Source organism: Manacus candei, unplaced genomic scaffold (genome assembly GCF_025592945.1).
Source record: "Manacus candei isolate 608988 ecotype Guabito, Panama unplaced genomic scaffold, ASM2559294v1 h1tg000067l, whole genome shotgun sequence".
In the NCBI taxonomy this organism is placed as follows: domain Eukaryota; kingdom Metazoa; phylum Chordata; class Aves; order Passeriformes; family Pipridae; genus Manacus; species Manacus candei.
In genome coordinates, this window is record NW_026138115.1 from 11,043,931 (window position 1) to 11,071,646 (window position 27,716).

The window sequence follows — 27,716 nt, forward strand, 5'->3', positions numbered from 1 at the left end:
GGATGTGCCTGATCAAAGATTCCCCTTTTTTAATAGCTCATTTCCATCATAGAGTGGGAGGCTATTTCAGGAGGCAGTACAGGAAACAGGGCATGCACAGATTGCTGCTCCCCCCCTCCCTTCCCCTGAACGGCCTCCAGAAAGCACTTGCCTTAAGGACTTCCTGAGTTGGAGGTTGCATCCTAATCATAGTTATGAAAGGCTGTGATGAAACAGCCCTGCACAGATGTTCTCTGATCCCTTTCTCTGCCCATGCACATTCCTGGCCTTGACAACATCCTTCGGCAGTGAGTTGTGCTGCTGGCTTATGTCAGCCCTCAGGCATGGGCGTAGGATCCTGAGTGATAAGTGGGGCCATAGAAAGTGTTGCCTAAGCCCCAGCAAACTCATCTCTGCTCCTATTGGGCATCGCTGTGCCCTGGAGGGGAAGTCTGGGGATCCAGCTGGAGAGGATACACTGGAGAACGCTGCACTGTTTATCTTTGGGAGCCTGAGAGGAGTGTGTTTCTTGGCAGATGTCAACGAGTGTGCAGATCACAGCTCTTGCCCCAGTGCGAGATGTGTCAATACTCTGGGATCCTACAAGTGTATCAGCTGTGGGGATGGCTACCAGCCCAGGAACGGGAGATGTATTGGTAAGAAACTTGGGTTGCCTCTGGGAAGCATCCTTGCCCCCCACAGCAGTGCTTCCTGCAAGCCTCTAAAGGAGCAGATGCACAGGCAGCACCCTTCTCCTGCAGGAGGCCAGCCTGCGTGGCCAGGGCATCATGTCCTCATGGCTTGCTTGGTAGGGAATGCAAGCACCCTCCCATACCATGTTGTCTTCTGCTGTGTCACACAGATACGGACGAGTGTCTTGTGGAGGGGACTTGTACTCATGGACGGTGTGTCAACCTGGATGGCTCCTTCCGCTGTTCCTGCTACCGGGGCTACAAGGTGGCACCTGATGGGAAAAGCTGCCAAGGTACCAGGGAGCCATAAGTGCAGACACTCTGAAGTGTCACACAGTCCAGAGATTTCCCTAGACTCTTCCTGAGCACTTGGCTCTGCCTGAGTCCTGGCCACCGTGCTGGCTGGTTACCCCAACACATGTGCCCCTGGTCATGGTTGCTCTGCATCTTTTCTACTCATCTCACTCTCCCTCATGTGCTTATGCAGACATAGATGAGTGCACAGCCCAGGCACTTCTGGATTTTGCCTCAACACTAAGGGTTCCTACTCCTGCATGGCTTGTGACACCGGCTATGCTATCTCTAGAGATGGCAGCATGTGTGAAGGTATCCCTTTCCCAGGACAGAAGGGCAGGTGCTGGAGGGAATGAGAGGAGAGACATTGCCATAGCTGGGTTACTGGTGGGGCAAGAGGACTTCAGGTTTCAGGATCCTTTTCCAACTCTTTAGCTTCCTGTTCACCAGAGAACATGGAGGGGTGCAAGCAGACATCACCTGGAGCAGCAGGAAGGTGATTTTCCTCACACAGGAAAGGGATGGGGGGAAGGATTCATTGATAAGACTCCTGGACTATTGATGATCTAGGAGGTGCTGACAAAGGCCAGAGGAGTACAGGTGGCCTGGAAACATTGGCAGAGAGTTGTGTGTGGTTCAGTTCAACTGTGTGCCTGGGAGCATGAACCTCAAATGTAGGTCCTCAACAGAAGGAGAAACCTTGGATCCACAGCCCACGGACAGACTGTGGGCAGCCAGGTTTCATAATTTTTACCCAGCCCCTAATGTAACTTGGACATGTTTAAAAAGGAAAGCTTAGATCAAGGACTCTGCCTGATCAAGGTATGCTGTCAGAGAGTTAACACCAGCATCGATTTGTGTTGGTTGTAGTGCTGAGACATGAGAGTGCTGCAGTCCCTGCCTTTCAGCCTGACTGCCCCAGTATAGGCAGGGAAATTCCCTCCCCGGTGGCTGCCCTTAGGGGTTGTCCTGGGCTTGAGATGGTTTGAATCGAGCAAGGGAAGGGAGAGGGCAGACCTGGCAAAAGTATTTGTTTAAAGATTGGCCACGTGCTGAGAATTTCTCTCTAGAGCACTGCAGAGCTCTGCAGCCTGCACGTATCTGGCAAATTGAAGATCTTGCCTTCAATGTGACTCTCTGCATGTGGGCCTCCAGTGGGGGAGGAGAAGGATGTTTTACTCCCATTATTCTTCTCTGTTTTGGTGTCTGAGAAAGCCAGTGTTATATGAACTTATTTTCCAATTGATTTTTGGGTGTGATGGAAGAAGCATTGTTTGATGTCTTACATCTGCCCTTCCCTTTTCCCAAGACTCCACATGAGCCGCCCCATCTCAGCCACCTTGCCCCAGCCGTTTCATGAGGGCATCTTATCAGGGTTTGATACTGTTTAGGTCATACTGACCTGATGGCAGGATGGCATGTTCTTCCCTGCCTTGGCTGGTAGCCTTGTCTGTGGATTTAGGTTTCACATTTGAAAAATGATAAGGGTTTTGTAATATTTTTTTGGTAAATAAACTAGGTTTTGGTTCCTCTCCAGAAGAATTCAATAATATTTCTACTTTCAACCCTTTGAGACTGAAAAGCTGGGAATCCTGCCCTGAAGTGGTAGGGAGCAATGCTCATTCATGCTTGTGGCATGCTTAGTGCTCTGCAAAGGGAAAAAGGTCCCTCCCTGCCCCCAGGAGCTGCTTTAGCTCCTGTCAGGGGAGTAGTGTAGAGCAGGACTCCCTCCACTAGTGTGTCTTTTGGTGCCTGCACACCAGCCCATCCTTCTGACTACCAGTGTTTTCCAATGCTTGCCCCTGCCTCATCGGCCCCAGGCAGCAGCAGTCTGCTGGCATCTCACATGAGGAAGGGAAGGTACCCCCTCCTCCTTTGCTGTGAGCAAAATCCTCAGAATGCCAGCAAGCTCTGGCCAAGGCCTAGGGGAGTTGGGTGGGAGAGGGTTTGTGGGGAGCTCTGCAGTTGGGTAAGAGCTGTTGTAGGCCCCTGGGCAGCTCTGCCATGAGAAAGATGTTGTAGGCAAGTCTGGCAGGTGGGAAAGTGGAGCCTCAAAAAGTAAGGCTGGTGCTGTGTTAATTTGCTGATGTTTGCTCTTGTGCAGAGAGGATTTGTCAGCAACTGTGGCTCTCAGCTGGCCTCTTGGTGGTGTGGTACCCAGTGCAAAGCTCTGCTGGAGACAGACACTGGAGTTAGCAGTATCCCCATGCTCAGAGAATCACAGAATGTCCAAGGTTGGAGGGGACCTCTGGATGTCATCTTATCCAACCCCCTGCTCAAGCAGGGCCACCAAGAGCTGGCTGCCCAGGACCATGTCCAGATGGCTTTTGAATATCTCCAAGGAGGGAGACTCCATAACCTCCTTGGGCAACCTATGCCAGTGCTCAGTCACTGTCACAGTAAAAGAGTGTTTCCTGATGTTCACACGGGACCTCCTGTATTTCAGTTTGTGCCCCTTGCCTCTGGTCCTGTCACTGGGCACCACTGACTTGGTGCTGAAATAATGTTTATCCTGATCCCTCTGGTGGAAAGGAGTGAAGAGTCTGGGCTGACTCCTCACACCTTGGTAACAGGGAAGTCCACCCTCTTCTCACTGTAATGGGATGGTCTGAGAGGGCAGCTCAAGCCCACCTTGCAGGCCAACAGCTGGGTGATGGCTTCTCTGGGTGAGGATCTTCCCCAGTCGTGGCTAGAGCTGGGGCCTCACTCTGTGCTGTGCCCTTCTACTTGGCAGATATGGATGAGTGTGAGGACCCTGCTGTTCAGTGCCTGGGGGGAGAATGCAGGAACACTCCAGGCTCCTACAAGTGCCACTGCCAGGCTGGCTTTGAGCTCATCAATGGCACTGTGTGTGAAGGTATGAACCCCATCCGTGCAGCCCTCTGGGTACAGTACCTACAGCCTCCCTGTGGATCCCCCTTCTTTCTCAGCAGGGGGGATGCCAGTGCCAGCGCAGGTGATGCCACCATGCATGGCACATCCATAAACTTGTAGTCAAATTCGGGATCACTATGGACAGAGAAGATCTCTGTCTCCATGGTGGGAAAACCAGGGGCCAGGAGCCCTTTAAGGGCTGCCCGTAAGAGACTGGGAAGAGGGAATCTATGTGGCTTTGGTGAAGGATGTCCCCCAGGGCTGGATGCGTGGCCCTGACTCTGTTCCCTCTGCAGATGTGAACGAGTGCCTGAACAGTGAGATCTGCAGCCCCAATGGCGAGTGTCTCAACAGTCATGGATCCTACTTCTGCATTTGTGCTCCTGGTTTCTCAAATGTGGCTGGCGGAGTCAGCTGCCAAGGTGAGCTGGAGGGTGGCAGAGACATACCTTAGGTCCTGCCCTCTGCTCCCTCCCCTGCTGTGAGATCCAGGTTGATGTTTTTGTCCTGATTTCACAGATGTGGATGAATGTGCAGACAAGTCCCGGTGCTCACAAGGCCAGTGTCTGAACACAGAAGGCTCCTACAGGTGTCTGTGTGAGAACGGATTCAAACACTCGCAGGAGACTGATGACTGCGTGGGTGAGAGCTCATCGTTGGGGAGATTAGCTCCCTGGAATTTGAGGGGATGGATGCAGCCAGTGCAGGGGAGAGGGCAGTTCTGCTCCCAGCACCCAGACTTGCTGGTGACTTGTAAGGAGGACTAGTAATGGCTCAGGGCTTCTGGCCAACTGAAATTAACTCAGATGATTCAGTGAGCAAGCAGGGTCCCCATCTGACCATCCTCATCCCCTTGCTCTCCTCCTCCCTGCAGACGTGGATGAGTGTAAAGAATATGGGGATGCCATCTGCGGCACATGGCGGTGCCAGAACAGCCTGGGCTCCTACCATTGTATCATGGGCTGCCAGCCTGGCTTCCACTGGACCCCCTTGGGTGACTGCATTGGTGAGTACAGCCTTGGGAGTCCCGTCCCTCCCCCTGGCAGGAACAGGATGGCTGTGGGACATTTCTACCAGAGGCGTGAGGGAGGAGGAGGAAATGTGTGGCTGGTGGAGAGGCAGATAATGCTGAGAGCTTGTTTTTTGGCTGCACTGCCTGCTTGCGTCTAGACTTCTCTCTTCCTGGCATCTGGAACAGACACCTCATTGTACTGCTTTCCGCTCAGGGAGAGTCCTGGGCAGGTTACAGCCATTGCAAGCTTGGGTCTGAACTGCAGCTCCCCGTAAACTGTGCTTGCTGGGGTCAGTTCCAGTCACCTGCCTGGCAGGCCTGGGTGAGCAGAAAGGCTGCTGGTGCCACTGTGCTCTAAGCTGGGAGTCTGGCTTTGGAGCCCAGGCTCCAGCACAGAGGAAAGAGCAAAGGGATTTCTGCAGTTTTTGAGGCTCCCCCTAGCTCAGGGAAGGCTGCAGCAAGGAGGAGCTGCTGCCAACCACTGGGCTCTGGGCTGCGCCAAGACTCAGATGTAGCATGTGGAGCTGCTCCTGGGCTTGGGAGCAGTGGGCTGTAGGCATGTAGCTGCTCTGGCTGCTCCAAGGAAAACTCTTCTGTGCAGCAGTTGAAAGGGAGCAGGACTGTAAACCTGTCCTCTGTAGGCAGAGAACCCAGTTGTGATTGTCCCACCACACTCCCTGGCACTATAGCAGTTGAAGAAGGACCAGGTCAAGAAGAATGGGGCAGGAGGGTTTCATCCTTCATCTGTCTGCACTTGCCTCACACCGGTTGCACGCTTGCATCTCCTGCCAATGTGAGCCTGAAGGCTCTGTGTCCCTTTATACCTCTGCAGGAAACTGTGCTGCCTTCAGTCACCCCTGCCAGCCACTTACCATGTTTCCCATCCATTTCCCATTTCCACTTTGCTCTTGTTGCTCTATTCACATGGCCTCTTTGCAGCTCTCTATGTTGCAGGAAGCCTCTCTTTAACACACACACTCATAGCAACTCATAGCACAGTGAGTGAGTTGGGCAGTCAGACCCAGTCCCTCACATCATGGGAATGCCTGCCCCGGCCCCAGATCTTGGGGTCAGAGCAGAAGGGCCTGGGTAGGGATGTCCACTGGGAGAGGTGAGGTCTGGGGCAATTCCTGCTCTCCACTCCACTGCAGACATTGACGAGTGCGCCAACGAGACGCTGTGTGGGAGCCACGGCTTCTGCGAGAACTCAGATGGCTCCTTCCGCTGCCTCTGCGACCGTGGCTATGAGAGCTCTGGGCACTACTGCGTTGGTGAGTCCGCCAGGGTCACTCTGCCAGTCAGTGAAGCAGAGCCATCAGTAAGTAGATGCCAGGCTATTGTCCCTGCTGTGTGATGGCTCCTGGACCTCAGATGGGGACTGCATCCACACTTGGAGAATCGCACACGTGGACAGGGCAGCTTATGGAGTCAAACCCCCTCCCAGCAGATCTTTGTGATTGCAAAGGAGCAGGGCTCTGAAAAAGCAAGTGGTTCCCAGTGAACGTGGAGTGAACCTTTTCTGTCCAGGTGGAAGGGAGGTCCTTGGGGGATAGAGGCACTAAAGGTGCTAGAGAGGTACTTTGATGGGTGCCTGTAGAGAACAGGCAGGGTGTATTATAAGGAAAAACATTTTCACCATGAAGACAGACAGGCAGTGGAACAGATGTCTATGATGGCTATGCAGTTGCCATCCTTGGAGGTTTTAAAGACCCAACAAGACAAAGCTCTGAGTAGCCTGGTGGGATTCCATAACTGGCCCTGCTTTGAGCTGGAGGTTGGACTAGAGGCCTCCAGTGGTCCCTTCAAACTTAGATGATCCTGTGATCCAGCGACCCACTGCAGGCTGGAGTTCAGAGCATGAAGCTCTTGTCAGGCTTGTGTTGAGCCACAATTTGAGCACAGCTCTCAGCTCATCTCTAGTAGCTTCCATCTCTCTACTGAAGGGTGATCTCATGCTGCAGACCATGCCCAGGCAGGGCTCCCACTGCCCACTGCTGCCCCTTGCTTTGCAGATGTAAATGAGTGTGAACTGATGGTCGCCGTGTGCGGAACTGCACTTTGTGAGAATGTGGAGGGATCCTTCTTGTGCCTCTGCCCCAGTGACCACGAGGAGTACAACACAGAGGCAGGGCAATGCCAGCCCCGAACTGCCATGGGTGAGTAGGCAACTAGGACAGAAGCATGGGTGACAGCTAGAGCAGGAGTGTGGTAGCCCTGGCTGGGGTGACATAAAGCTGATGGACTGACAGGGCTGTACAAGCCTCCACAGACATGGGCACACTTTTGTCTGGGGAGAGCTGAGGAGCCTGGAAGTGCGGACCTGGGAAGGCCACACTGCCAGTGGTGGATGTACTCTGGGACCGTCTAGGTGTGGGATGCTGTCTTGGGGTGCCAAGGACCCCATCCCATCCTTGCTCTACTGTCTTCTAGAGGGCTCCGACACACACGCAGCCCACCTCTCTGACAGCGCAGAGCGCAAGCAGTGTTACTACCACATCAGTGACGTTCGCCTGTGTGACAGCGTCCTGGCCAAGAACATCACCAAGGAGGAGTGCTGCTGTACTGTGGGGGCAGCCTGGGGTGACAACTGTGAGACTTACCCCTGCCCCATCCTAGGCACAGGTAGGACTGTGGCCCCACCACAGTAGGCATGGCCAGTGCTCTGCCTGCCAGTTCCATCTTGGTTGCACTAATGAGCTGTTTCTTTGCTTTCCATCTCCCTTTGGCATCTGCCTCCTGGTCAGTGGAGTACCAAGAGATCTGCCCTCTTGGGAAGGGCTATATTCCCCAGGAAGATTTGCTCTCAGGAAAAATCTCTTTCACAGGTACTAGTGGCATTTTCTTTCATTTCTTCCAGGGGGAAGAGGGAGGGCACTGTGAAATGCACATGGAGATGCATTGACAGAACTATCTCCCTGGGCCTGTGGTGGTGGATGCTAACATCCTGCTGCTGCTTTCCTCCATCCAGAGAAATCCCAGATTGCCAAGGTGGAAGTGCCCCTCCCTCTAGTCCTGCCTCGCTGCTGGCAGTGATTCATTCTTGGTGCAGATCTTCCATGCCCATTATGAACCAGGGATGGGGACCATTAAGACACAACCCTTCCAGTTACTGATCAGATCTCCCAGTGGCCAGCTGGCTCAGTCTTTGACACTTCACCTCCAGGGGTGTTGCGTTCTTAACTTTCCAGAAATGCACATGAATTTCCTTTTTGTGAAAGTATCCTGTTCAACATCATTCCTCCTCCTGCTCTGCCTGTGGGTGCTTCCCCTTTGCTCCCAAGCGCAGGACCAGTGGGAGAGGTGGGGGCTTCATCTGGGGACCAGTCAGTGATCCAGGCCAAGGTGCCATGCTGGCTTTCTGCAGGTACAGCACCCAACCCACCTTGCTTCCATGGCTGCACTCCCTGAGACACTCTTTCCCTCCCTCCATCCCTGTCTCAGACATGGACGAGTGTGAGATATTTGGCTCCGAGTTCTGCCGCAACGGACAGTGTTTGAACACAGTGCCAGGCTACAAGTGCTTCTGCCGTACGGGCTACTTCTATGACTCCAGCAGGCTTGAGTGTGTTGGTAAGATGGCCCTCAAAGAGCAGTGGGAACCACACTGTCCATGGAGGGACAGCCATGCTGCTGCACCCAGACTTGTCCCTGCTGCCCATGGTACAGGGCCAGGTCTAGGTAACAGGCTTCCTGGGACCCTCCTGGGGAACAAGACTGGAGGTGGTGGGAGCCCCTGAGGTCTCTCTTTGGGCAAGGAAAGGGTCACATTGCTCATGTCTGCCAGACTGAAACATTACTCTGTCCTTGTGTGTGGGCAGACCAGGATGAGTGTCAGAACGAAGTATACTGCATCAATGGTGAATGTCTGAACACGGAAGGCTCCTACCACTGCTTCTGCAGCCTCCCTCTTGTGCTGGATGCCACTGGCAACCGGTGTGTGAATTTCTCCAGCAGGGCAGGTGAGCCTGATCTCCCACTGCAGCACACCTTTGCCCCACGCATCCCGCCCCATGGGTGGGTCCACCAAGAAGGACCAGTGGGTGGGAACTTGGTGTCTGGCAGGGATGTGCCAGCAGCAGCACAGTATCCAGCCAGGGCAGGGAGGGGGCAGGAGCTGGGGCACATGGTCATCCCTCTTGGGACAAGATGGGCAGGTACTCTTCTGGATGATTTTGATGGCATCCTTTGTGTGTGTCACTCACAGATGCCTTGGAGGAGTATGAAATCCACCTGGATGTCTGCTGGCAGACCGTTGCTGACTACATCTGCCAAGACCTGCTGCGTGGCGAGCAGACCACGTACACTGAGTGCTGCTGCCGGCTGGGCGAAGCCTGGGGCCAGAACTGTGCACTTTGTCCACACAGGTCCTCTGGTGAGCAGGGTGGCATGGGCAAGCATCTCCCAGCAGAGGTGGGAATGGGCTGGGTTGCCATTGGTCATGTTGTGCAGGTCTGCCGCATAAGGCTCTTTTCTGTATTGCTAAAACCAGCCCAAGGAATAGATACCCCCCCCAACTTCTCCAGGGCTGAGCTGCACCAGTGAGTAGGATGTACTTGAAACTGGTTTGCAATGAGTCCAAGGTATTGGAGAGGAGAGTTCCTCTGTGCATCCCACTGCTCCTGCATAGGTTAGGAGAGGTGAGGTAGTGGCAGCCTGAAATGGGAGCATACTGGGAGCTGGGGTTCTTACTGCTCAAGCTGCCGGCCCAGACAGGAGGTGGTCTTCTTGAAGATGGGATCCCATCAATGAACTACAGAACTGCAGTTTTGGAGGGCTCTGAATGCAGGCCTGGCTCGGCTGACCCAGTGTGGATGCACACTGGCCATAGCAGACCTACCTCTCTTGAGCCAGGCTGCACTGACCATTCCTTTTCTCTCACCACTTGCAGCTGATTTTGCTTTCCTGTGTAATGGGGCAAGTGAAGACAGTGAGAGAGGGGCTGAGCTGCGAGAAAGACCTAGGTATGAGTATGGACCAGGCTTGGAAGACCCCCACTATGGCCTTCCCAGCCCTGATATGGGCCCCTACTACAACTACCTGGAGTCAGAGTATGGAAACCCTGATGCTGGATTCCCTCGGAGGGAACCCAACAGTGAGTTTCATGGCAGCCCTCTCCACCATGGCCCAGTGTGGTCCCCACCTCGTTACCTGCCCAGCCAAACTGGTGAGTACTGGGCGACACAGAGAAGTGCCTTCCCACCCAGCCTGTGTCCATGGGGACTGCCTGGCAGCTCCCACCCTGGCCAGGCTGCTCCAGGCTTGGAGCAAGCTCTGTTACTGGCTGTTCTGAGTCAGTCCTGGCACCACCAGCACTGTCTTGCTGCATGCTGGATGTCCCCTCTGTGGCTGGGTGGAGGGTCACCCTGCCTGACACCACCTTTCCCCTCTCCAGGCCTCTACGAGGGCTTCGAGGGGCTACAGGCAGAGGAGTGTGGGATCCTCAACGGCTGCGAGAACGGGCGCTGCGTGCGCGTCCGGGAAGGATACACCTGCGACTGCTTCGACGGCTTCCAGCTGGACATGACCCGCATGGCCTGCGTGGGTGAGTGCGACCGGGCCCCGCGTCCCCTGGCCGCGGCTGCTCCCTGGCGGTGCCAGCCGGGACAGCTGCCGGAGCTGTCCCGCTCTTCTGGCGATTCCTTCCCATACAGCTCGGGGGGACTCTTCTGGAGGTTCTTCTGGCCACTTTCTGCTGGCAGCTAGATCAGGGCACCTCTGGGCATCACCGGGAGCAGCTGATGGCTCCGTCTTCTCATAACACTCTTGTACATCACCAGCCACTGTTAATGTCCTCTGCATTCACTACTGCCCCGGTGAAATTCCTCACCTTCCACCCTGCAGTATGAGACACGGTCTCTAAAACTTCTCTCTGCATTTCCTCTACATCCTTATGCCATGTCTACATCCTTTTCACACTGCAACTCCCTAAGCCAGCTGAGGCCTCAGATCCTCAACAGAGCAGATGAAGACCTTCTTTTACCTTAGGCATGGCACTTACTCCAACTCCCAACATCCCTACTGCACAAAACAATGGTGCAGCTTCTTCATATAGAACCCATCATCTCTGCCACTCCTAACGCAGCTGGGCAGAATGGCTGCCTGAGCTGTTACTCCCTCTTATGCATTTAGCACTGTTTCCTTTTCCTTGGCCACAGTGCTTTGCATTTGCCTTCAGTGAATTTTGTTTGGTTGAATTTGGACTGCTTCTCTCCTTGATCAGACTGAATCTGAACCCTGCAAAGTGCTTGCAGCCTGGCATCACACACATATATTTTATAAGCATGGGGATTCTTCCTTCATCTACCTTAATGACAACATCTGAATGGAGTGGGAGTCAGGACAGACCCCTGCAGGCTGTGCTTTAAAAGGCTTTTAATGTAACAGCCAGGTATTTCTAATTGTTTGGAGTGCAGCTATGTAGCTCATTGTGCAATTGCCACAGTTTAATCTAGATGATATTTTCTCAGTCTGTTTGAGTGTGTCATGTGAGAGTGTGTTGAAATCTTCACCATGGCCAAGGCACATCATATCCACTACTTCTTCCTTATCTGACAGGCCAGTTATCAGGTCAGACAAGGAAACTAGATTGGCTTAACATAATCAGGCCTTAACTGATCTGCACCAGCTATTTAATGACCCTGTTATCCTTTGGAGGGTTATAACCTAGTCACTAAAAAACCTGAACTGCTTAGGGGAGTGGGGGTGAGCAGACTGTAATTCTGGATTCTCCCTTCTCTGTTTTTGAAGATAGTTACAAGATTTATCCTTCCTTGCTTCTCAAGACCTCCTTTATGCTCCTGTCAACTTTGCAAGGACTGCAGGAGCATTAAGCATATGAACTTGTGTTGCAGAAAGCCTTTACCAATATGGATATAACTGTTTTATCTATCTGAGTGTCAAACCTCTCCATCACAATGTGGCCTTTCCCTCCTTGTGCTCCTGCACCCTTGTTTAAACACTTCAAATGTGGTCTGTGCCCTGTCTGGTCACCATGAGTGTTTTTATGATGGCTGGAACAAAGCCTGTGTTAGCTGTTCCAGCCAGCTCGGCTGGCTTTTGTTTCCCCTGTTGATAAGGACTAGACCGACATTCACCATTGTTTCCTGCTAACGTATTTATGGAGCCTTTGCATGTTGCTTTTCATGCCCTGGACTAACTAGCCCTCATTTTACTCTGGAGACTGGTTTTTTTCCCCTTCAGTTCTGCTACTCAGTTCTGAGTCATCGCTGTGTTTTTACCTTGCTGCCTGCAGCTGTGCAGTGCTTCCCCTCTTGTTTCCCTATAGGGGCAGCTTACCCTGGCCCCGCAAGGTGGGCTGCATGCCCCCACCCCTGCCTGAGTGGGCAAACTCCAGGACTTGGTGCAGCCTGCTAGCACTACTCTGTTGCTTCTGGCTTCTGGGTGGCTCTGGGCTAAAGTGTCGTTTTACTTCTCCTCTTGATTTGGTGGCCAGACCAGCCTGCTCGCTCTTCCAGCTTTTGCTTCCCCCTGCTTACTGGGCTGCAGAGCACATCTCCTTTGATGTGCTGCCTAACATCTCCTCCTTGGGCTACCAAGCAAGCCCATTCTGTTCATGGCAATGTTCTGGTCCTGAGGTTTAGTGCAAGTCCACAGTGCCTTTTTAACCATTGCTTTGGCTGCATATGAAGACTGCCTTGTTCCTCAAGCTCTCTCTTGTCTGTTTCCCCTCTCCTTCTTCCTCCCATGACTGCTGTTCTTCCTCTCACCTCCCTGAAAGTTTTGCTTCTAGCATCCCTCCCTGGGGTTGCACTTCTCTTTCTTTGCCAGATGGCCCTCTCCACCTATGCGAGGTGAGACACAGTCTCTGAAACTTCTCTCTGGGTCCCTAGGGTGGCAGAGCTCTTCAGTCCTCCTGGGGTCCATTGGTTACTACTGGTTACTCTCTCTCCCTTGCTTGGCTGGCTGAACCCATCAACTGCTCCCCACTCCCTGATGATCTCTGGGGGGCTGAGACTGGACTTTGTGGTTCAGAGGGGTTGGACCTGCCTTGGTAGGTGAGGATTTGAGCTCTGGAGGTTCTGTGACTGCAAACAAGGGCTCTGGGGTGTACAGGGGTGCTCTGTCCAGCTGGTTGCCCCATCACAAGTTGGTGTATCTCAGGCAGGGTGTCCAGGTAAGTGCATTTAGCAGAGCAGACCTGTCACAGTGGAGCAGCTGCTGTAGGGCTCACATGCACACCGTAGCCTGGTGGCCAAGTGAGCCCTTTGGCACAGTTTGTAGGTTAATAAAACAAGCCACTGTTTGTGCAGCACGAAGTCCCTCTGTGTTCTGGTCCTGGAGATGATAATCAGCCTCTCAGGGCCACCATCATTTGCCTGCTCAACCTTTTTGGATTGGGAAAGGGCATTTTCCAAGGCTTTCTCCAAGATCATAGGCTATCACAACTTATCAGCAGGAAGCTGCTAACCTGGGGGTGTCACCAGCTGCAGAGCAGGTGGGGCTTTTATCTAGTGTGCATGGGGCACAGTTCACTCCTGTGCTGGAGGATGCCAAATGCTGGGGATGTCACCCTTGGAGACTGAAGGTGCTCTGTGGATATGCTGAGGGTATGGGAGGTTGGTGGGGTCACAGGGGACATCCTGGAGGTACTGGAGGGTGGGGTGGGGAACCTGTGTGGGAGGGCTGGGGGAGATGGCAGGAGTACAAGGAGATGTGGCTGTGGGCTGGGACTGCTCACTGCCACCAGCTGCTTCTCCTTGCAGACATCAACGAGTGTGAGGAGGTGGGCAGCCCTGAGCCCCTGTGCCGAGGTGGCACCTGCAAGAACACAGAGGGCTCCTACCGCTGCCAGTGCTTGCCAGGCTATGTGGCCCTGGCCCGGTCACACCACTGCGTGCCCCAGACAGCCCAGAACCCAGCAGCCGCGTAGCTCTAGGAGAGCGGGGGTGAGGGTACTCCCCTTCTGCGTGTGGCTCCAGGACCTGGGAGCACAGAGAAAGGCCCCCCAGGGCTGCGGGTGCTTCAAGGCTCTTCATTCTTTCCCCTCTGAAGTGCACAACCTCCCCGCCACCTCTCTCTACTTGTCAGGGCTGAGCTCCCAGCCTCTGCACCCCGCTTTGCCCTGCCAGCCCCTGCAATTCCTGCAGCAGAGCCCATCCCAGACCCCAGCACCTGTCACATTGCCCTGTGCCATGGAGGCTCACAGGATGCCTTCCTGTGCCACACAGCCCCAGCCTCTCCCCCTCACCCTGCCAAGAAAGGGGGTTCATCTCCCTGCCACCGCTGCACTGACCTAGTGACAAGCCTCACCCACACCGTGGGTGCTGACCCCACTACTTGTGAAGCGCCCAGGCCAGAGCTTTAAGGGTGGGGGGGCACCCCAGCTTTCTAGAGCTGCTGCCTAACCTTGGGGCATGGGGGAGAGGTCTAGAGGGCCTCAGGGCCAGCTCTCCATGCAGCCCTTAGCCCCACACTTTGCCTTTGTGCCCCATGCTGGCTGGGCAGGGGGAAGGGGAGCAGGCCCACCTTCCTTTCTGTAAAGTTGTTGGTGATTCTTTTTTTTTTTAACCGAGTCTGCTGGAAACTTCTCTCATGTTGTTAAATAAAACATTTATTTTGGGCCCCTGTGGCTCAAGACACTGGGGCTTGTCAGAACTGTGCTTGTCTTGCCTCTGCCAAGGGCAGGGCCATCCCACTCCAGTAAGCCAATTCTTAGCCCTCTCAGCTGGCACATAGCCCCCTCCTGCTCCTGAGCCAGAGCAGAAACCTTTGGCAGGCCAAATCCCCAGCCAAGCCCCAGCCCCAGGGGTCAACTCCAGACCCTGCAGACAGCAGTCAGTTGTGACTGCTCATACCCTGCCTTGTTCTCAGGAGGGGGCTGCAGTTTCAGCATGAGAATGTGCAGTTACTGCAGTTAGCAAAAGCCATCAGGCAGGTCTGGGATTTGTTTTTCCAGCCTCAGAGCTCACTAGAAAGAACTTTACCTATGCTGCAGCAAGCAAGGCTATGTTCTACACTACCACCTCTTCAGGGAGCCTTTGCACAATTTCAAGTCTGCATAGGACCAACAAGGCAGGAGCACAGCCAGACACTGGCTGGACACGAGCAGCAGGAATGCTTGGCTGCTTGCAGGTCACCCACACTCAAGCCACATACCACCTCTATCCATGCCTTCAGCTAAGAAATAAAACCAGCTGAACCCCAAGTAGAAGATGCGCAGCCAGTCTCCTTTTCCTCCTGCTCATCTCTACTTATAGAATACAACACAAGCGGATTCTGTCTAGGCTTTATTAAAAGGAAAGTTATAAAAAGAGATTCAGGAGCTCGCAGCAGCTCCAAGTTAGTAGTAGTGCAAACCATTGGTTAGAGAAAGAATCATCCCTGCAGAGACATTGAACGCCACTTGGCTTTGCATCCACAAACACAAAGTTTTCCCAGCTGCAGTCCTGCTGGCTTGAGCAGGGGCTCAGGACAGAAGAGATAGCCAGCTCACAGAAAGACTCCTTCCTTCTGCTTCAGCTGCATGGATAGCAAATGCAGGTCCCAGGGGCATCACAACAGAGCAGGAGAAACACAGGAGAGTGGATGCAACTGGCATTCTAGAAGAGGCACTGAAGGGTTACCAGATAGCAGCTCAGACACTAGCCAGGTTCGCTGCTGAGGAATTCTTTTGTGAGGACAGACAGCTCCACGTCAAACTAATAAAAGTGCCTCCACAGAGCAGCTGGAGGATGATGCTCAGTCACTCCTGCTCCTGCAGCAGACACTGCTGCCCCTTGAGCTGCTGTGAGAACACCTCAGGGGTGTCACCTAAACGTGGTAAGAGTGCTCTGCCCATGGCTGACCTTGCAAGGAACACAATGCTGGTTGCTCAGAGGCTGCAGAGCTCTGAAGTAAGCAGTAAGAAATGCTTATTATATAAAAGAATTTGGCCTGTGTTGTTTCTGTTTTTCCCCTCCCCAAGCCCTACTAATGGCAGGGCTCCTCAGCTGGTGATCTGCACTGGTATCTTCCAGCAGAACAACATCTGGTCCTGGTCATCCACCAACTCCCACTTCACGATCAGTTTAATCTGAAAGAGAAGAGCAGAGAGGAAAATGAGGGTGTTCAGGAAACCTTAAGGCAAGGGCATAGGGAGAAGAGTTATCACTTGTGTAGAACAAGGAGGTTCTGGGGGCTCTGCACAGAGGACAGAGCTGGGGCATTGCCCTTGCTTGCAGTAGGTGGGCCATGCTCATGCAATGACTCCTGGAGTGGAGGAGGAGGGCTCAGTTGCATGGCACAGAAGACCTCCATACACTGCACTCAGATCCCCATTCCCTGAGAAAGCAAACAGTGGAAACAGCCTGCAACATCCCAGCTGAACTGCACTCCAGAGCCAAGCACCCCGAGTCTGGGAGTGTTCAGCTGCATGCAGCAGACTCTGCTGGGAAGCACAGTACAGGAGGATACTGGAGCAGCAGAAGCCACTTCTCAGCAGCTGGAGCCAGGCTGCTTCCTCTGCTGGGTCTGTCCCAAAGTGGGATCTTGAAACTAGAGTCATGTTCAAAGCAGAAATAACACCACATAGTCTAAGGAGTCTTCTCTCCCTCACCAGAACAGAACAAGGTGTCTTCTCTTAAAGGCAGGTGCCCCAGTAAAGGTGGGAGCTGGGGAGCTGACCAGCTGTCTGCATACTTACACTGGGGTACTCGTTCTTCACAGGGAGTTTATTCAGGTAGCTGTAAGAATGGCCCTTCTGAATGGGGCACTGGATCCCGGACTTGCATCCATCGGGCTCAGGAATAGGAAAGGGTATGTCCACGTGCAGCATCTCGCCGTACACCCTTGCTTTGCTGCCCTGGCTCTCGATCTCTGCAAAACACGGAGAATATGTGTATACCTCACATCCTCCTCTCCACATACCCCAAAGGCTGCAAGAATACAACTAAGGGACACTCCTCCTCCCACCCAGACCCCTTTCCATCCGCCCTTCCCCACTGCTCTCCAAGCAGTGGAACACGGAGAGGATTACCTCCCTCTCCCCACCCCTGCCGGGGACACGATCCTTACTGCTGGCGAAGGTGACGTTGATGCTGTAGGATGTCCCCTTATGCAGCAGGCAAGGCTGAGTGGGGCAAGGGCTCACGTTCACCTCCTGGATGCTGCCGTCTACGGAACCTGCAAGGAAAAGTCGGGATTACCGGGCCGTCTCCGCCTGCTTACACCCCGCCGCCGCCTCCCGCTGCCCCGAGGCCGAGCGGGGCCGGAGCCACTCACCACAGTCGACGAAGCGGAGAGGCTCGGCCAGGGCAGTGGCGGCGGCGCCCAGCACCAGAAGCAGGGCGAGCGGGGACGGCACCATGGCGAGGGCGGCGGCAGCAACTGGGAGCTCGGCCCGGCGGCGGCTCCGCGCAGTCACATGAGGGCGGGGGCCCCGCCCGCCGGTCAGCTGGGGCCGGCTCCGCCCGCGGGGCCGGGCCGGGACCCACCACGCGATCCCGGGGGCGGCCTGCGGCTGGGCCGCCCGCCCCTGGCGCCGCGGCGGGGGGAAGGTTGCACCGGGGAAAAGGGTACAGCGCCGTGACAGGACAGCGGGGGGGAAGGGGGCAGTGGGGGTGTGGTGTGCTGGAACAACAGCCCTTGGACAGACAGACACCCTCTCCAACAGCGCTGCCACTGGACATCCCCACTCCTGGGCTATCCTGGTGGAGTCAGTGCCAAAGGTAGCAGCCGGAGGACAGGCTGAAGTACAGGCAGTGCGATGGGCCGGGAAGCTCTTTTACTGCTTCTGCTGAAAGGAGAGAAACATAACCCCCCTGCTGTAGTAGACCAGCCCGTCTGTCGCTTCCGTCATATCTCGTGTTCTGCATGTTGAAAGTTGTCTGTGTAACCTGAGTGCCAGAAGTTACATCTGCTGAGTACCTGGCGTGGCTGCTGCGTTTTACAGAGCACACACACACTGTGAATCTTGTTTCTCAAACTCGTGAAATGCCATAGGCTCCCTGCTTTGTGCTGTGGATGCCAGGACAAACCAGAGGATGAGGAAGATGCTTCAGAAAGCATTTGACCCAAGCTTTTCAGCAATTTCACATGGTAGCAAGTTTTAGCCTTTCTGGGGTCATGTCAGGAACATAGTAGAGACAAAGGCACATGAGTGCTGATTTGGTAGGAACGTGGCAGAGCTAACACAGCGTCCCCACTTCAGACCTCTGTCCCAGTGAAGTGTCTGCCTGCTCAGCTGCAGCTGCACAACCAAGTGACTCAGACGTGACACCCGACGCTTTGCTCAGGCTCTCTGCAAAGGGTGTCACATCAGAAACCCAAGAGGTGTTAGTAGGACCAAGCAGAACATACTCTTATGCATATCTGCTGAGCAGTTTAGCACTTCAGAAGAAGAGGGATCCCTTCCTTCAGAAAGGAACATGGGGCTTTTTAATGTTTTTTTAAGATTTTGAATAAGCATTTGATTTGCAGAGGCAAGCAGACCAGGGTGGTTACAGCAACCCTATCAAAAAAACTCAGAAGACCCTGCTGAGACTAAGCCATGTATTTAAGCCCACCTAGCACACTTTATAAATGACCCATCCTTGCACATTGGAAATCATTCTCTTTGAAAGGCTTTCCTTCTCTGCATCCTTCCAGTCTTACAAATGGTAAACAAAGCTGGCTTATCTGACTTCTGGGAACAGAACTGTAGTCAGGTCAGAATAACACCATAAAGTGCCATCACACATTCACGGGATAAGCAGGGCTTGGAATTTGCTTGGGTGTGAATTCCACAGTGCATTAAATCAGGATGCATTCCTGTGAAACAACTAACCAGATATCTTTGCTTCACAGATGCTTTTGCACAGTGGCAGCGACACATAAATACAAGTCAACACGTGTTTCAAAGGCTTTGAACTAAAAATCATTGAATCTAGGATCAAAATTAACATGTCTATTTCCCCCTTCCTCCTCCAAACTGGGGCCTAATAAGTGTAAGTTTGTAAAACTACAGCCAAGGCCTTTAGAGAAGAAAGACACAGAAACCTTCTGCCCAAGGTTTTTAGCTGATATCACACATTACCATCGTGTCAGTTTTGCAACAACAGCACTTAAAGCTTAGATTCTCCAGGGCAGCATAAGCACTTTAGGCCAAACAGACCTTGCTTTTAGGCACATGACCCTTTTGACATCTGATAAAAGGCATGGGCCTCCTGGTCCCCTCGAAACCCAACATTGTACGAAAATACTTGAGAAAGACTCAATTCAACTTTAGGTTGGACTCATTATTTTGCAGACGGGGCTCCTTCCAGATTACCAACATCACAGGGAGCTTACGATTAGGTTCAGAAATACCAGGAGAAATGACTAAGAAAGCTAACAGTCTAATTCTTTCCAACAAGACTGATAATCAAGTTCTTCATTTCTGTAATCCAACCAACTCTATTACATGAGGAAAAGCCTAAAGTTCCACTTCAGAATCTAGCTACACCTGATTAATCCAAATCCCTCTAACAGCATTGCGCTTACAGGGACTACAGTGGCAGTGAATACAAAAGTCAGGTTTTCAAGAAAATCCACATACTAATCAATTTTGCTGTTCTTTCAGCCAGAACAGGCTCCTTTTGCTACAGATTGTCAGAATCACATTGAAATGCATCACATCCACTCTCAACACCACACCAGAGGTTTTATTATCACCAGCTTCTGAAGCACTGAAACAAGCTCAGTTTCTCACCAAAACAGAAACAAGATGATTTAAGTATCAGAGGAGAAAAGAGCAAAATATCTAGAGAATTCAACTCACAGACAAATCTCCTCAATACAGTGTGCTTAACAATAGCTAAAGGAACTCCCTGAACCCACATGCCACAGACCAGAAGAGAAAAGCAAAACACAACCAAACTTAAAACCAGATTATGTCCATCTATCAGGAACAAGATGACCAACAAAAGCACAGCCCAGGAAAGAAACAAAACTAGACTGTAACTCTGAAAAAAAACCCAACAAACCATCACTCTACCACATAGCTGACTGAAGGAAAAAATGGCCAGTGATAAGAAAGAGGTGCAAAGGAGTAGCTGTTCTTAGTTACACCCACCTCTCCTAGCTGCTCAAAAAAATTTGCCCCCAGCACATGAGTCACTCCTCAGCATAGTGGATCATTAATTATATTAACTCTGAGTGAGGCTAGCTGGCCTTTCTCTCATTCCTTCAGGCTGCAGTAGCCATCTCAGCGACGTCCCGAAGTGCCTTGAAGGTACTTGCCACGCTTCTGCCTCTTAACACCGGTAAAAACAAAGGCAGCTAGAAAGTTAGAGTGTCTGGGTTTTGGGGCTACATCCATTCCAAAAGGTGTTCACAGTAGATAGAGCCACACCATGGGGAAGTGCAGTGGGATCAGTCTAACACACCATGCAGGAGCAAGAAGGGAAGCCAGTGCATTACGGAAAGCAGGCATGATCTCTTGCCTTTTCTCCCAGGAGGTTTTGATTCCCTCTTCCAAAGCTGTCTGCTTTTGAGACACCACATTGATAATAACTGAGAAACACCCCAATAAGTTTTTTTAAAACATTCAGTGGTCCAATACACCTGATAAGGATTCATCAACCACTGCAGGCACCTGCCCTGCTGGGATACTTTCCTGGCTTTATCCTAACCTCATTAGAGCTAACACAAGACCAAACAAAATTAAACAGCTCAAACCAGTCTTTATTTACATGCTCAGGTTTGGAACAAATAAGCAAAGGCACGTGGTTTCAAAAGCATTGCCTTTCTTGGAGCAGGACGGTGAGAAAGCAAACTGTCACAGGGTCCCAAGGTCCCCTGATGGTAAATCACCTCCTCTTGCTGGGATGACTGGTTTTCCTCCACGAGTCTTCCACACAGTCACTGTATGACTCTCCACAGACCTGGCTGGGGCTGAGGAACAGGATTCCTCCCCCAGAAGCACATGAGGAAGCGATAAAGACTTTTAACCGCAGGTGCACCTGTGATCGACCGGCCAGGCCACTGTCACACGGCAGACATCAGGAGGAGGTTATACCACCGTGGGAGGGAAACGTGCCCCGGGTGGCCGTAGGGGAGGCCACGGGGCAGGCTTGGGGTGGGGGTCTCCTTCCCCCCTTCCTGCGGTGGGAGGAGAGGGACGGTGTGGGTCTGAGGCTGAGCATGCTTCCCTGGCACCGGGGCAAAGCGCCCGTCCAGAGGAAGAATAGCCTCCACAGGGATTTCTGAGCTGAGCCCCTACCTGATAAAGGAGAGCAGACGAGTCGGGATCAGGGGAAAACCCTAAAAGCTCTCAACTCTGGCCCCGTGTTCGCTCTTCTGCTTGCCTAACTCCCCTGCGGCGGCACCTTGATCCCTCCCTGAGTTCTACTCGGGATAAACGACCTCACAGCTACTCGCGGCACAAGCACGCGATGACGGGCAGCACTGCGCTGTTTATTGCTCCCCACTGTTTTACTGCTGTTTGCTTCCCTCTGCGAGCACCTCCAAGGACGAAAGGCGGCTTCGTGCCTTCCTGCGAAGCTGCAGCGGGTTCCCGGGCCCAGCGGCCCAGCTGTGCCGGCGCACGATCGCCGGTGCCCCGCTGCCCGCCCGCTGGGGAGCGGCCCCCCGCCGGGGCGGCACTTCCGCCTCTGCGGAGGCCGTGGCGGCGGGGCGGGGCTGGGCCATTATGGCGGCGCCGGGGGCGCTGCGGCGGTGGTGGGTGCTGGCGCTGGGCGGCCGGATGAGGTACCGCTCCCTTGGATACCCCAGCCCTAGGGTCCTCCCCCGGGGATGCCGAGTGTCTCCGCTGCGCGGCAAGGGGCGGCATCTGCGGGGGTCGGGCGGCGTGGCGGGGACCCCGCTGAGGCTCCCCCTCTCCTCCCTTCTCCCCGAGGCAGCTGGGGCCCCGCTCCGCCGTGCCGAGGACCAGCGCTGCCGAGGCCCTCGCCTGAGCCTGCCCGGGCTGTCCGCCCGCTGCGTTGGGAGTCGTCCTTCTCCCAGCCGGGCCCGACGGAGAGCGAGCCCAGCGAAGGACAGGTCTTCCTCAGCGAAAGCTGCGTGAAGGTGGGGACCCCAGGAGGGCTCCGGTGTCTCTGGGAGGGATTTCCGAAGTGCCCGGCCTGCCGTGGGTGCACAAGGGAGGCGTTTAAGTGTCGCTAGTTTGCTCAGTAGGCCTTTTAATCCTTTTCCTTATTTGCAGAGACTGCTGGAGATTGCAGAAGGCTCAGAGTTTCTCAGGCTGCAGGTGGAAGGAGGTGGCTGCTCTGGCTTCCAGTACAAGTTTTCCTTGGACACAGTTATCAATCCTGATGACAGGCAAGGACAAAGGGGTGTAATGGTGATTAGGTATTACTGTTCTTTGTAAAAATGGCAGAGGAGGTATGTGTGACTGTAGGATCTTGCATTGAAGGGAAGAAGCCTATGAGATAAGGAGACTGCTCAGGCTGTGCTTCTCTGGAAGGTCTTTGGCACAGTTAATGGTTAAATATGCCGCTTTTTTGTAGGGTGTTTGAACAAGGTGGTGCCCGTGTGGTTGTGGATGTGGACAGCCTGGCCTTCGTGAAAGGTTCCATGGTGGACTTCAGCCAGGAGCTGATCCGAAGCTCCTTCCAGGTGGTGAGCAACCCCCAGGCAGAGAAGGGTTGCTCATGTGGGACTTCCTTCTCTGTCAAATTCTGACTGGACTTCCCATGGATGGACACTGTTTTCAGACACTTCCTGGCAGTCTTCAGAGGGTTTGTTCTTTTCCCAGCTGCTCCTTCTCATCTCGCTCTATGACACAGCTGTTACACATTACTGCAGCTGTGTGTTTGTTTGCACTGAGCCTGTCTCCAAGACTTGTTGGCCTTCCCTTCAGAAACATGAAGCAACCATGAGCACGCACACGGGAGCCTCTTCAGCACCTTGTGAGCCACTGGCCAGGTGGTGCTGACTCGCCTGCCCTGTCCTGAATGTGGAACCACTTAACTGTTTCTCTCTGCAAGAGATGGCTATAAATATATATATGTGTGTGTGCGTGTGCAGGTGTATTTATTGAAAATTCTTAGTAAAAAAAGTCTCTGAGATTGATTGGCGTTGCTCATGCATTTACAGGTGGGTAGAATCTGAGTTCTTTTCAGGCTGCTGTTGCTTATCCCTTGTCATTCAGCTGAATGGGACTTGGAGTCTTTCTCACATATACCACCCAGGGTTGCTGTCTCTCCACTCACAGCTCGCAGTGGGCTTTTCCAAGTACTTTGCTGTTTCCTTGCTGAGCAGACTTCTCTTGGTCCCAAGAACCTATGGTGGTTTTGCTGCGAGTTCCTGGGATGAAGGTTCTTACTTATTCAGAGTAAGTGAAACTGAAAATTGAGGTAGGAAGAATTAATAGCTTATCTTTTTATTTAAAAAAACCCAAAAACCCCAAAAAACAACAACCAAAAAAATCCCAAATACTTTTACGTAAACAAAAATAAAACCCATAGCTCTATATGGCCCAGTGCTACTTCAGGCTGTTCCTAAACCCGACTTGGAGTTTTAGGTCATACAGACTCTCAGGTTTCATAGTGTGTTTGCTGCCTTCTCTTGCCAGCAGGAAGGGAAGTTAAGGTGACATAGAGTTGGATCTGGAGTACTGGTTTGGGGTCCTCAAGTCCTTTTGACCTAAAGTTGTCTGGGAAGTTTTTTCATAGCTCATTTTACCCTTAAGTCTCAGTCTAACATGACTGGTTTGATGAAAGACTCTCAGGTAATGGGAAATCTAGAAGTTTCCAGAATAACATCCTTTTGATTAGTCATTTTCTATAGTTTTTTATCTGCCACTAGATGTCTTTTAAATCAAAGTGATTCACCTGCTTCTGGATGAAAAGAAGAGGTGGGGAAGCTATTTTTGTTCCCTCTCTTGTGTTTTATGTGATCATAACCAAATTGTCTAAGACTCGAGTCTTTCACGTGAATGTGGGAGCACTGCATGACTTTGGTGTTAAGGGAACTGCTTATGGCAAACTATGAGCTTTTTAAGTCTCCATGCCAAAGGCATTTTTGTTGTTAAGCTTTCCAAATGCCTTTTTAAACTAATGAGCAGTGTCTGTGTAGAGCACTGTTTTGCCTGTTTATTTCTACTGCTCAGAGTTGGTAGCCAGCTAGTTTCAGTTTCATCCATAGATGTTACAGGAGGTCATATGTGATCTGCTCTGACTTTGTCACATGAACAGGATGTGGACCAGCAGCTCTTTCAGTTTAGCCCTTTTGATTTCCTGCAGTCAACATCTGCCTGGTTACCTTGCTATCAGAGAATGCTGAATGTAGCACTGTCACGTTTTGTGAAAGGGAGTAAAAGGACGTGGTTAAAAGACTTACCTAAACCCCTGCAGGGTGTTTTGACACTGCCCTTGTGCTCCCAGGTCTGGGAGGTGATGTTAACCAAAACTGCATTTGAAAAGTATAAGACCTTAAAGCTTGTGTAGGTAGCATACATTACATAAACTCAATTTCTTTCAGCTGGGATAAATCAAAGTTGGCCAGAGGAATTGCTTTCTGAACCAGGAAGATCCGTTCTTGATCCGTTTCACACAGGCCTAGGTCAAGTCTCTTTTGGGACCTCTTATGGGAAATAAAAGTGCAGCAGTAGTGCTGGGGAGGTAGCAAACCAGCAGCTACCAAGGCTTTTTTTCCCCTAAACTAAAGCCAGTCTTCAGCCTCTGTAAGCCTGCAGGCTTCATCTTGGATTACTGTTCTTGCTAAATGTAAATGTGCTGTGTTCAACCTAGCCAGGTGCCACCTGGCTTCACTTGCTCTACACTGATGCAGTAAATGGAGCAAGTGCTGTCCATGTGCAGTGCCACCACTTTCAGAGAACCTACCTCTCCCTCACAAGGACCGTGCAGAGGATGAGGCTTTGGTCCCCCCCAGAGTCACTTGCAGTGTTGCTGTAAAGCTCGCACATGTGGCTTGCGTTGCCCGCGGCTCTGGCAGTACTGCTCTGACTGCACTAGGTGGACCCCTTACTCCTTGGGAGTTGCTGCACTGGACATACACAGGCATTTCGACCACTTTCGGGGGGTCGGGTTGGGTCTGCTCCCTGCAGGACCTAAGTAGAAGCAAAAGTTTCTTTACAGCTGTCTCTTTCGGAGGCAGGCTGGAGCCAAGTTCGTCTGGTATTGCAGCAGCCTTGTCACTACAACAGAGAAACTGCTAGAAGCTGGAGAGGTTCTAGCCATACATTCCTCTTGGCCTCCTAGTCCTGCTTCCTGGGAGTAGCTGTAATTTGTTGGCCAAAGCTACTAGTTTTCCAGTTCCCAGTAGGGAATGGGTGCAAAGGGCTGTCTGTCACCCTGAGAGTTGGTCTGATTCTTAAAGAGTCTGTCAGTACATCAGAAATTGAAAACTTCTGTCGATGCTAGGAAGTCAGCAAAGGGGGTGAAGGTGATCTTGGTGAATTTTGACTGTGTAGACAAAAAAGGCTAGATCCTACAAAAAGCCCTAACCTGTCAAGGTTTGTATACTGAATAGCCGTAGGTGCCAAAGATGGCACCACACTGTAGGCTGTGGGGCAAGTGGTGCCAAGAGAAGGACACACAGGATTAGACAGGAAATTTGGTTCTGCCTGGGCCATGAGGGGCTGCCAAGGCATGCCTGTGAGGGAATAGGTGGGAGCCTTTGTACTGAACCACTGAGGAGAAGCTGGAGGTGCCGCCTTCGCTTCATGGCAAATGAGAAGCTGCAGTGGAAAATCTTTCTCTGCTCCCACATAAAGAAGGAGGATTCTCTCAGTTCACCCACCTGACAAGGAATGAATGATCAAGAAAGATATTTATGGAAACCTATGTTAAGATGAAACTTCAAGGAAAAAGGGCACAATCATCAGTGTCACTGACAGGAACGTAGAAGAAGATGGAATAGAAATTCTCCCTTTGGTGAGAGCTTGTGGGAGCTCTGCAGGGACTTGTTAGGGGATGACCAACACATCCTGTGAGCCTGTGAGAACTGGTTCAGTTCTTCAAATTAGGTATCTATCATCACCTATTAACTGTGGGTCCCTCTTCAAGGCTTCGAGCCAGGCAATGGGTAATGGCACATTTTTGTCGTGTCCTTTTTTTGTGGTTTAGGGATATGCATACGAGTGCTGTGCTTGTGTTGGAGGGCTCCTGTGTGGTATTGTTTGCTAAGAAAGAACATTTTGAGGTGAGTGCCTGCAATAAGACCAATGACCAACCAGAGTGGATGTTAGGGAAATAAGTCCTTCTCATCCACAAACTGCAAAATTTCACTAAGCTCAGACCTTTCCCTTGTGAAGTTGTACATCTGTACAGAGCTGTTGGGTGAGTCAGGAAGATAACTAGGGTTGAGGAGCCAGTACCCCTTGGATGACACCCACTGGGGCTTTTGCTTCTCCCACGCAGTAGTGTAATTTCCTGCCACCTTAAGGGCTTAGATGAATCCAGCACATGGGATAGGATTCATCTAAGCACACGGGATAGGAATCACTGCACAGTGGAGGAGGCAATAACAGGAAGGCAAAAGTGCATGACAGAAGGCTTCTCTTGTCTGTGTCCCATGCTGTGAAGGCACACACTTTATATCAAGACTGTTTTCAGCCTTACAAACATTTCAAACGTCTGGTGGCAGCTGGAAGTAAAAAACCAGAGTGGTATAAATCCCACTGTAAGCTGGGACTGGTCAGTGGAGTTTATTGAATTACAGAATTGAATATCCTGAGTTGGAAGCGACCCACAAGGATTATTGAGTCCAAAAATTATACCATGTGCCTGAGAGCATTGTCCAAATGCTTCCTGAACTCTATCGTGTCTGGTGCTGTGACCACTTCTCTGGGGAGCCTGTTCCAGTGCTCAACCGCCCTCTGGGTGATGAACCTTATCCTAATATCTGACCTAAACCTCCACTCCTAATATCTGACTTAAACCTCCACTGACACAGCTTCATGCCATTCTCTCTGGTCCTATCACTGGTCACTACAGAGAAGAGATCAGTGCCTGCCCCTCCGCTTCCCCTTGTGAGGAAGTTGTAGGCTGTGATAAGGTCTCCCCTCAGTCTCCTCCAGGCTGAACAAGACAAGTGACATCAGCCACTCCTCATACAGCTTCCCCTCTAGGCCCTTCACTGTCTTTGTAGCCTCTTTTGGACAGCTTTATATCCTTCTTATATTATGGCACCCAAAACTGCACACAGTACTCAAGGTGAGGCCACCCCAGTGCAGAGAAGAGAGGGACAATCCCCTCCCTCGACTGGCTGGCGATGCTTTGCCTGATGCCCCCTAGGACACAGTGGGCCCTCCTGGCTGCCAGGGCACTGCTGACTTATACAACTTGCTGTCGATGAGGACCCCCAACAGGGCTACTCTTGGGAGTTCAGAGAAAAAAATCAAAGCAAGTGTGCTGTATTTCCCAATGAGCTGCTACAACACATGCTTAAGGACTGAATCAAACATAATCTCCACTGGCAAACAGCACCATCAGGTTCATTAGCAGAGGGCATGATAGGATGTGCACCATTTAGATGCTTAAATTTTTTTGCCTGTTTTCATGCAGACCAGATAAAACCCTCACCAAGTGTTTACTATGCTTCTCTGGAATGGGCCATAGCTGCTGGAGAAACTGGCAGCAGAGAAAGAGATAACCTTGTTTAATGGTTTGTTTGATACAACTGTCAGCCATCCTGGATAAAGAACCACAGTTTAAGGACACCGAGCATTGGCAAAAATAAACTGCAGACACCTGTATTGTATCAAACTCTTCCCTTTGAGAAGTGTTTTATTGCCTTTTTTTTTTTTTAAAGAGTATGAATCCTTGAACTAAATGCCATTAGGGGCTAGGTGGAGGATTAATGGTACAGTTTGGATCCTGCTGGGTTCTGAGGAATATGTTTGCTCTGCATGGTTTCCAGGATTAGGCTGCAACTGGCTTTGATCTGTGGAGATAGCTGCCCAAGAAACAGCTCAGTAGATCATG

The 27,716-nt window shown here is 52.0% G+C and overlaps 3 protein-coding genes and 1 long non-coding RNA gene across 10 annotated transcripts in view; 2 read left to right on the plus strand and 2 right to left on the minus strand.

Annotated features, from left to right (window-relative positions):
* LTBP2 (latent transforming growth factor beta binding protein 2) overlaps nucleotides 1-14,455 on the plus strand; it is a 72,289-nt gene extending 57,834 nt beyond the window's left edge. For 5 of the 6 annotated variants that reach the window (XM_051806478.1, XM_051806473.1, XM_051806474.1 and 2 more), the window contains 16 exons: nucleotides 516-635; nucleotides 842-964; nucleotides 3,700-3,822; nucleotides 4,136-4,261; nucleotides 4,359-4,481; nucleotides 4,714-4,845; nucleotides 6,003-6,122; nucleotides 6,864-7,007; nucleotides 7,282-7,473; nucleotides 7,596-7,676; nucleotides 8,293-8,421; nucleotides 8,670-8,810; nucleotides 9,056-9,223; nucleotides 9,740-10,015; nucleotides 10,244-10,393; nucleotides 13,575-14,455. In XM_051806478.1, coding sequence (XP_051662438.1) covers nucleotides 516-635; nucleotides 842-964; nucleotides 3,700-3,822; nucleotides 4,136-4,261; nucleotides 4,359-4,481; nucleotides 4,714-4,845; nucleotides 6,003-6,122; nucleotides 6,864-7,007; nucleotides 7,282-7,473; nucleotides 7,596-7,676; nucleotides 8,293-8,421; nucleotides 8,670-8,810; nucleotides 9,056-9,223; nucleotides 9,740-10,015; nucleotides 10,244-10,393; nucleotides 13,575-13,741 — 2,315 coding nt within the window. In that variant the 3' untranslated portion in view covers nucleotides 13,742-14,455. Of the gene's footprint in view, nucleotides 1-515; nucleotides 636-841; nucleotides 965-3,699; nucleotides 3,823-4,135; nucleotides 4,262-4,358; nucleotides 4,482-4,713; nucleotides 4,846-6,002; nucleotides 6,123-6,863; nucleotides 7,008-7,281; nucleotides 7,474-7,595; nucleotides 7,677-8,292; nucleotides 8,422-8,669; nucleotides 8,811-9,055; nucleotides 9,224-9,739; nucleotides 10,016-10,243; nucleotides 10,394-12,701; nucleotides 13,444-13,574 lie in introns of those variants that run through there. The other variant, XM_051806477.1, reaches the window with a different exon arrangement.
* A 630-nt stretch (nucleotides 14,456-15,085) lies between these two features.
* NPC2 (NPC intracellular cholesterol transporter 2) lies at nucleotides 15,086-17,224 on the minus strand. Its single transcript, XM_051806568.1, has 4 exons — nucleotides 17,071-17,224; nucleotides 16,864-16,971; nucleotides 16,493-16,665; nucleotides 15,086-15,883 (listed from the first exon to the last, which is right to left on the minus strand). The coding sequence occupies exons 1-4, from the start codon at nucleotides 17,153-17,155 to the stop codon at nucleotides 15,797-15,799; spliced, it is 453 nt and encodes a 150-aa protein (XP_051662528.1). The 5' UTR covers nucleotides 17,156-17,224; the 3' UTR covers nucleotides 15,086-15,796.
* Nucleotides 17,225-20,469: 3,245 nt separating this feature from the next.
* LOC127479506 (uncharacterized) lies at nucleotides 20,470-21,396 on the minus strand. The gene is made up of 2 exons (XR_007907587.1): nucleotides 21,029-21,396; nucleotides 20,470-20,907 (listed from the first exon to the last, which is right to left on the minus strand). It is a non-coding gene; the product is annotated as an uncharacterized LOC127479506 (long non-coding RNA).
* An 18-nt stretch (nucleotides 21,397-21,414) lies between these two features.
* ISCA2 (iron-sulfur cluster assembly 2) lies at nucleotides 21,415-22,839 on the plus strand. 2 transcript variants are annotated; one of them, XR_007907586.1, is made up of 5 exons: nucleotides 21,415-21,516; nucleotides 21,669-21,834; nucleotides 21,971-22,086; nucleotides 22,275-22,505; nucleotides 22,628-22,839. XR_007907586.1 is itself a non-coding variant. In XM_051806566.1 (4 exons), exons 1-4 carry the CDS (start codon nucleotides 21,458-21,460, stop codon nucleotides 22,447-22,449), a joined length of 516 nt encoding a protein of 171 aa, XP_051662526.1. In that variant the 5' UTR covers nucleotides 21,415-21,457; the 3' UTR covers nucleotides 22,450-22,839. The 2 variants fall into 2 exon arrangements, 1 of the variants encoding a protein (XP_051662526.1); XM_051806566.1 differs by having other exon boundaries at nucleotides 22,275-22,839.
* The last annotated feature ends 4,877 nt before the right edge of the window (nucleotides 22,840-27,716 follow it).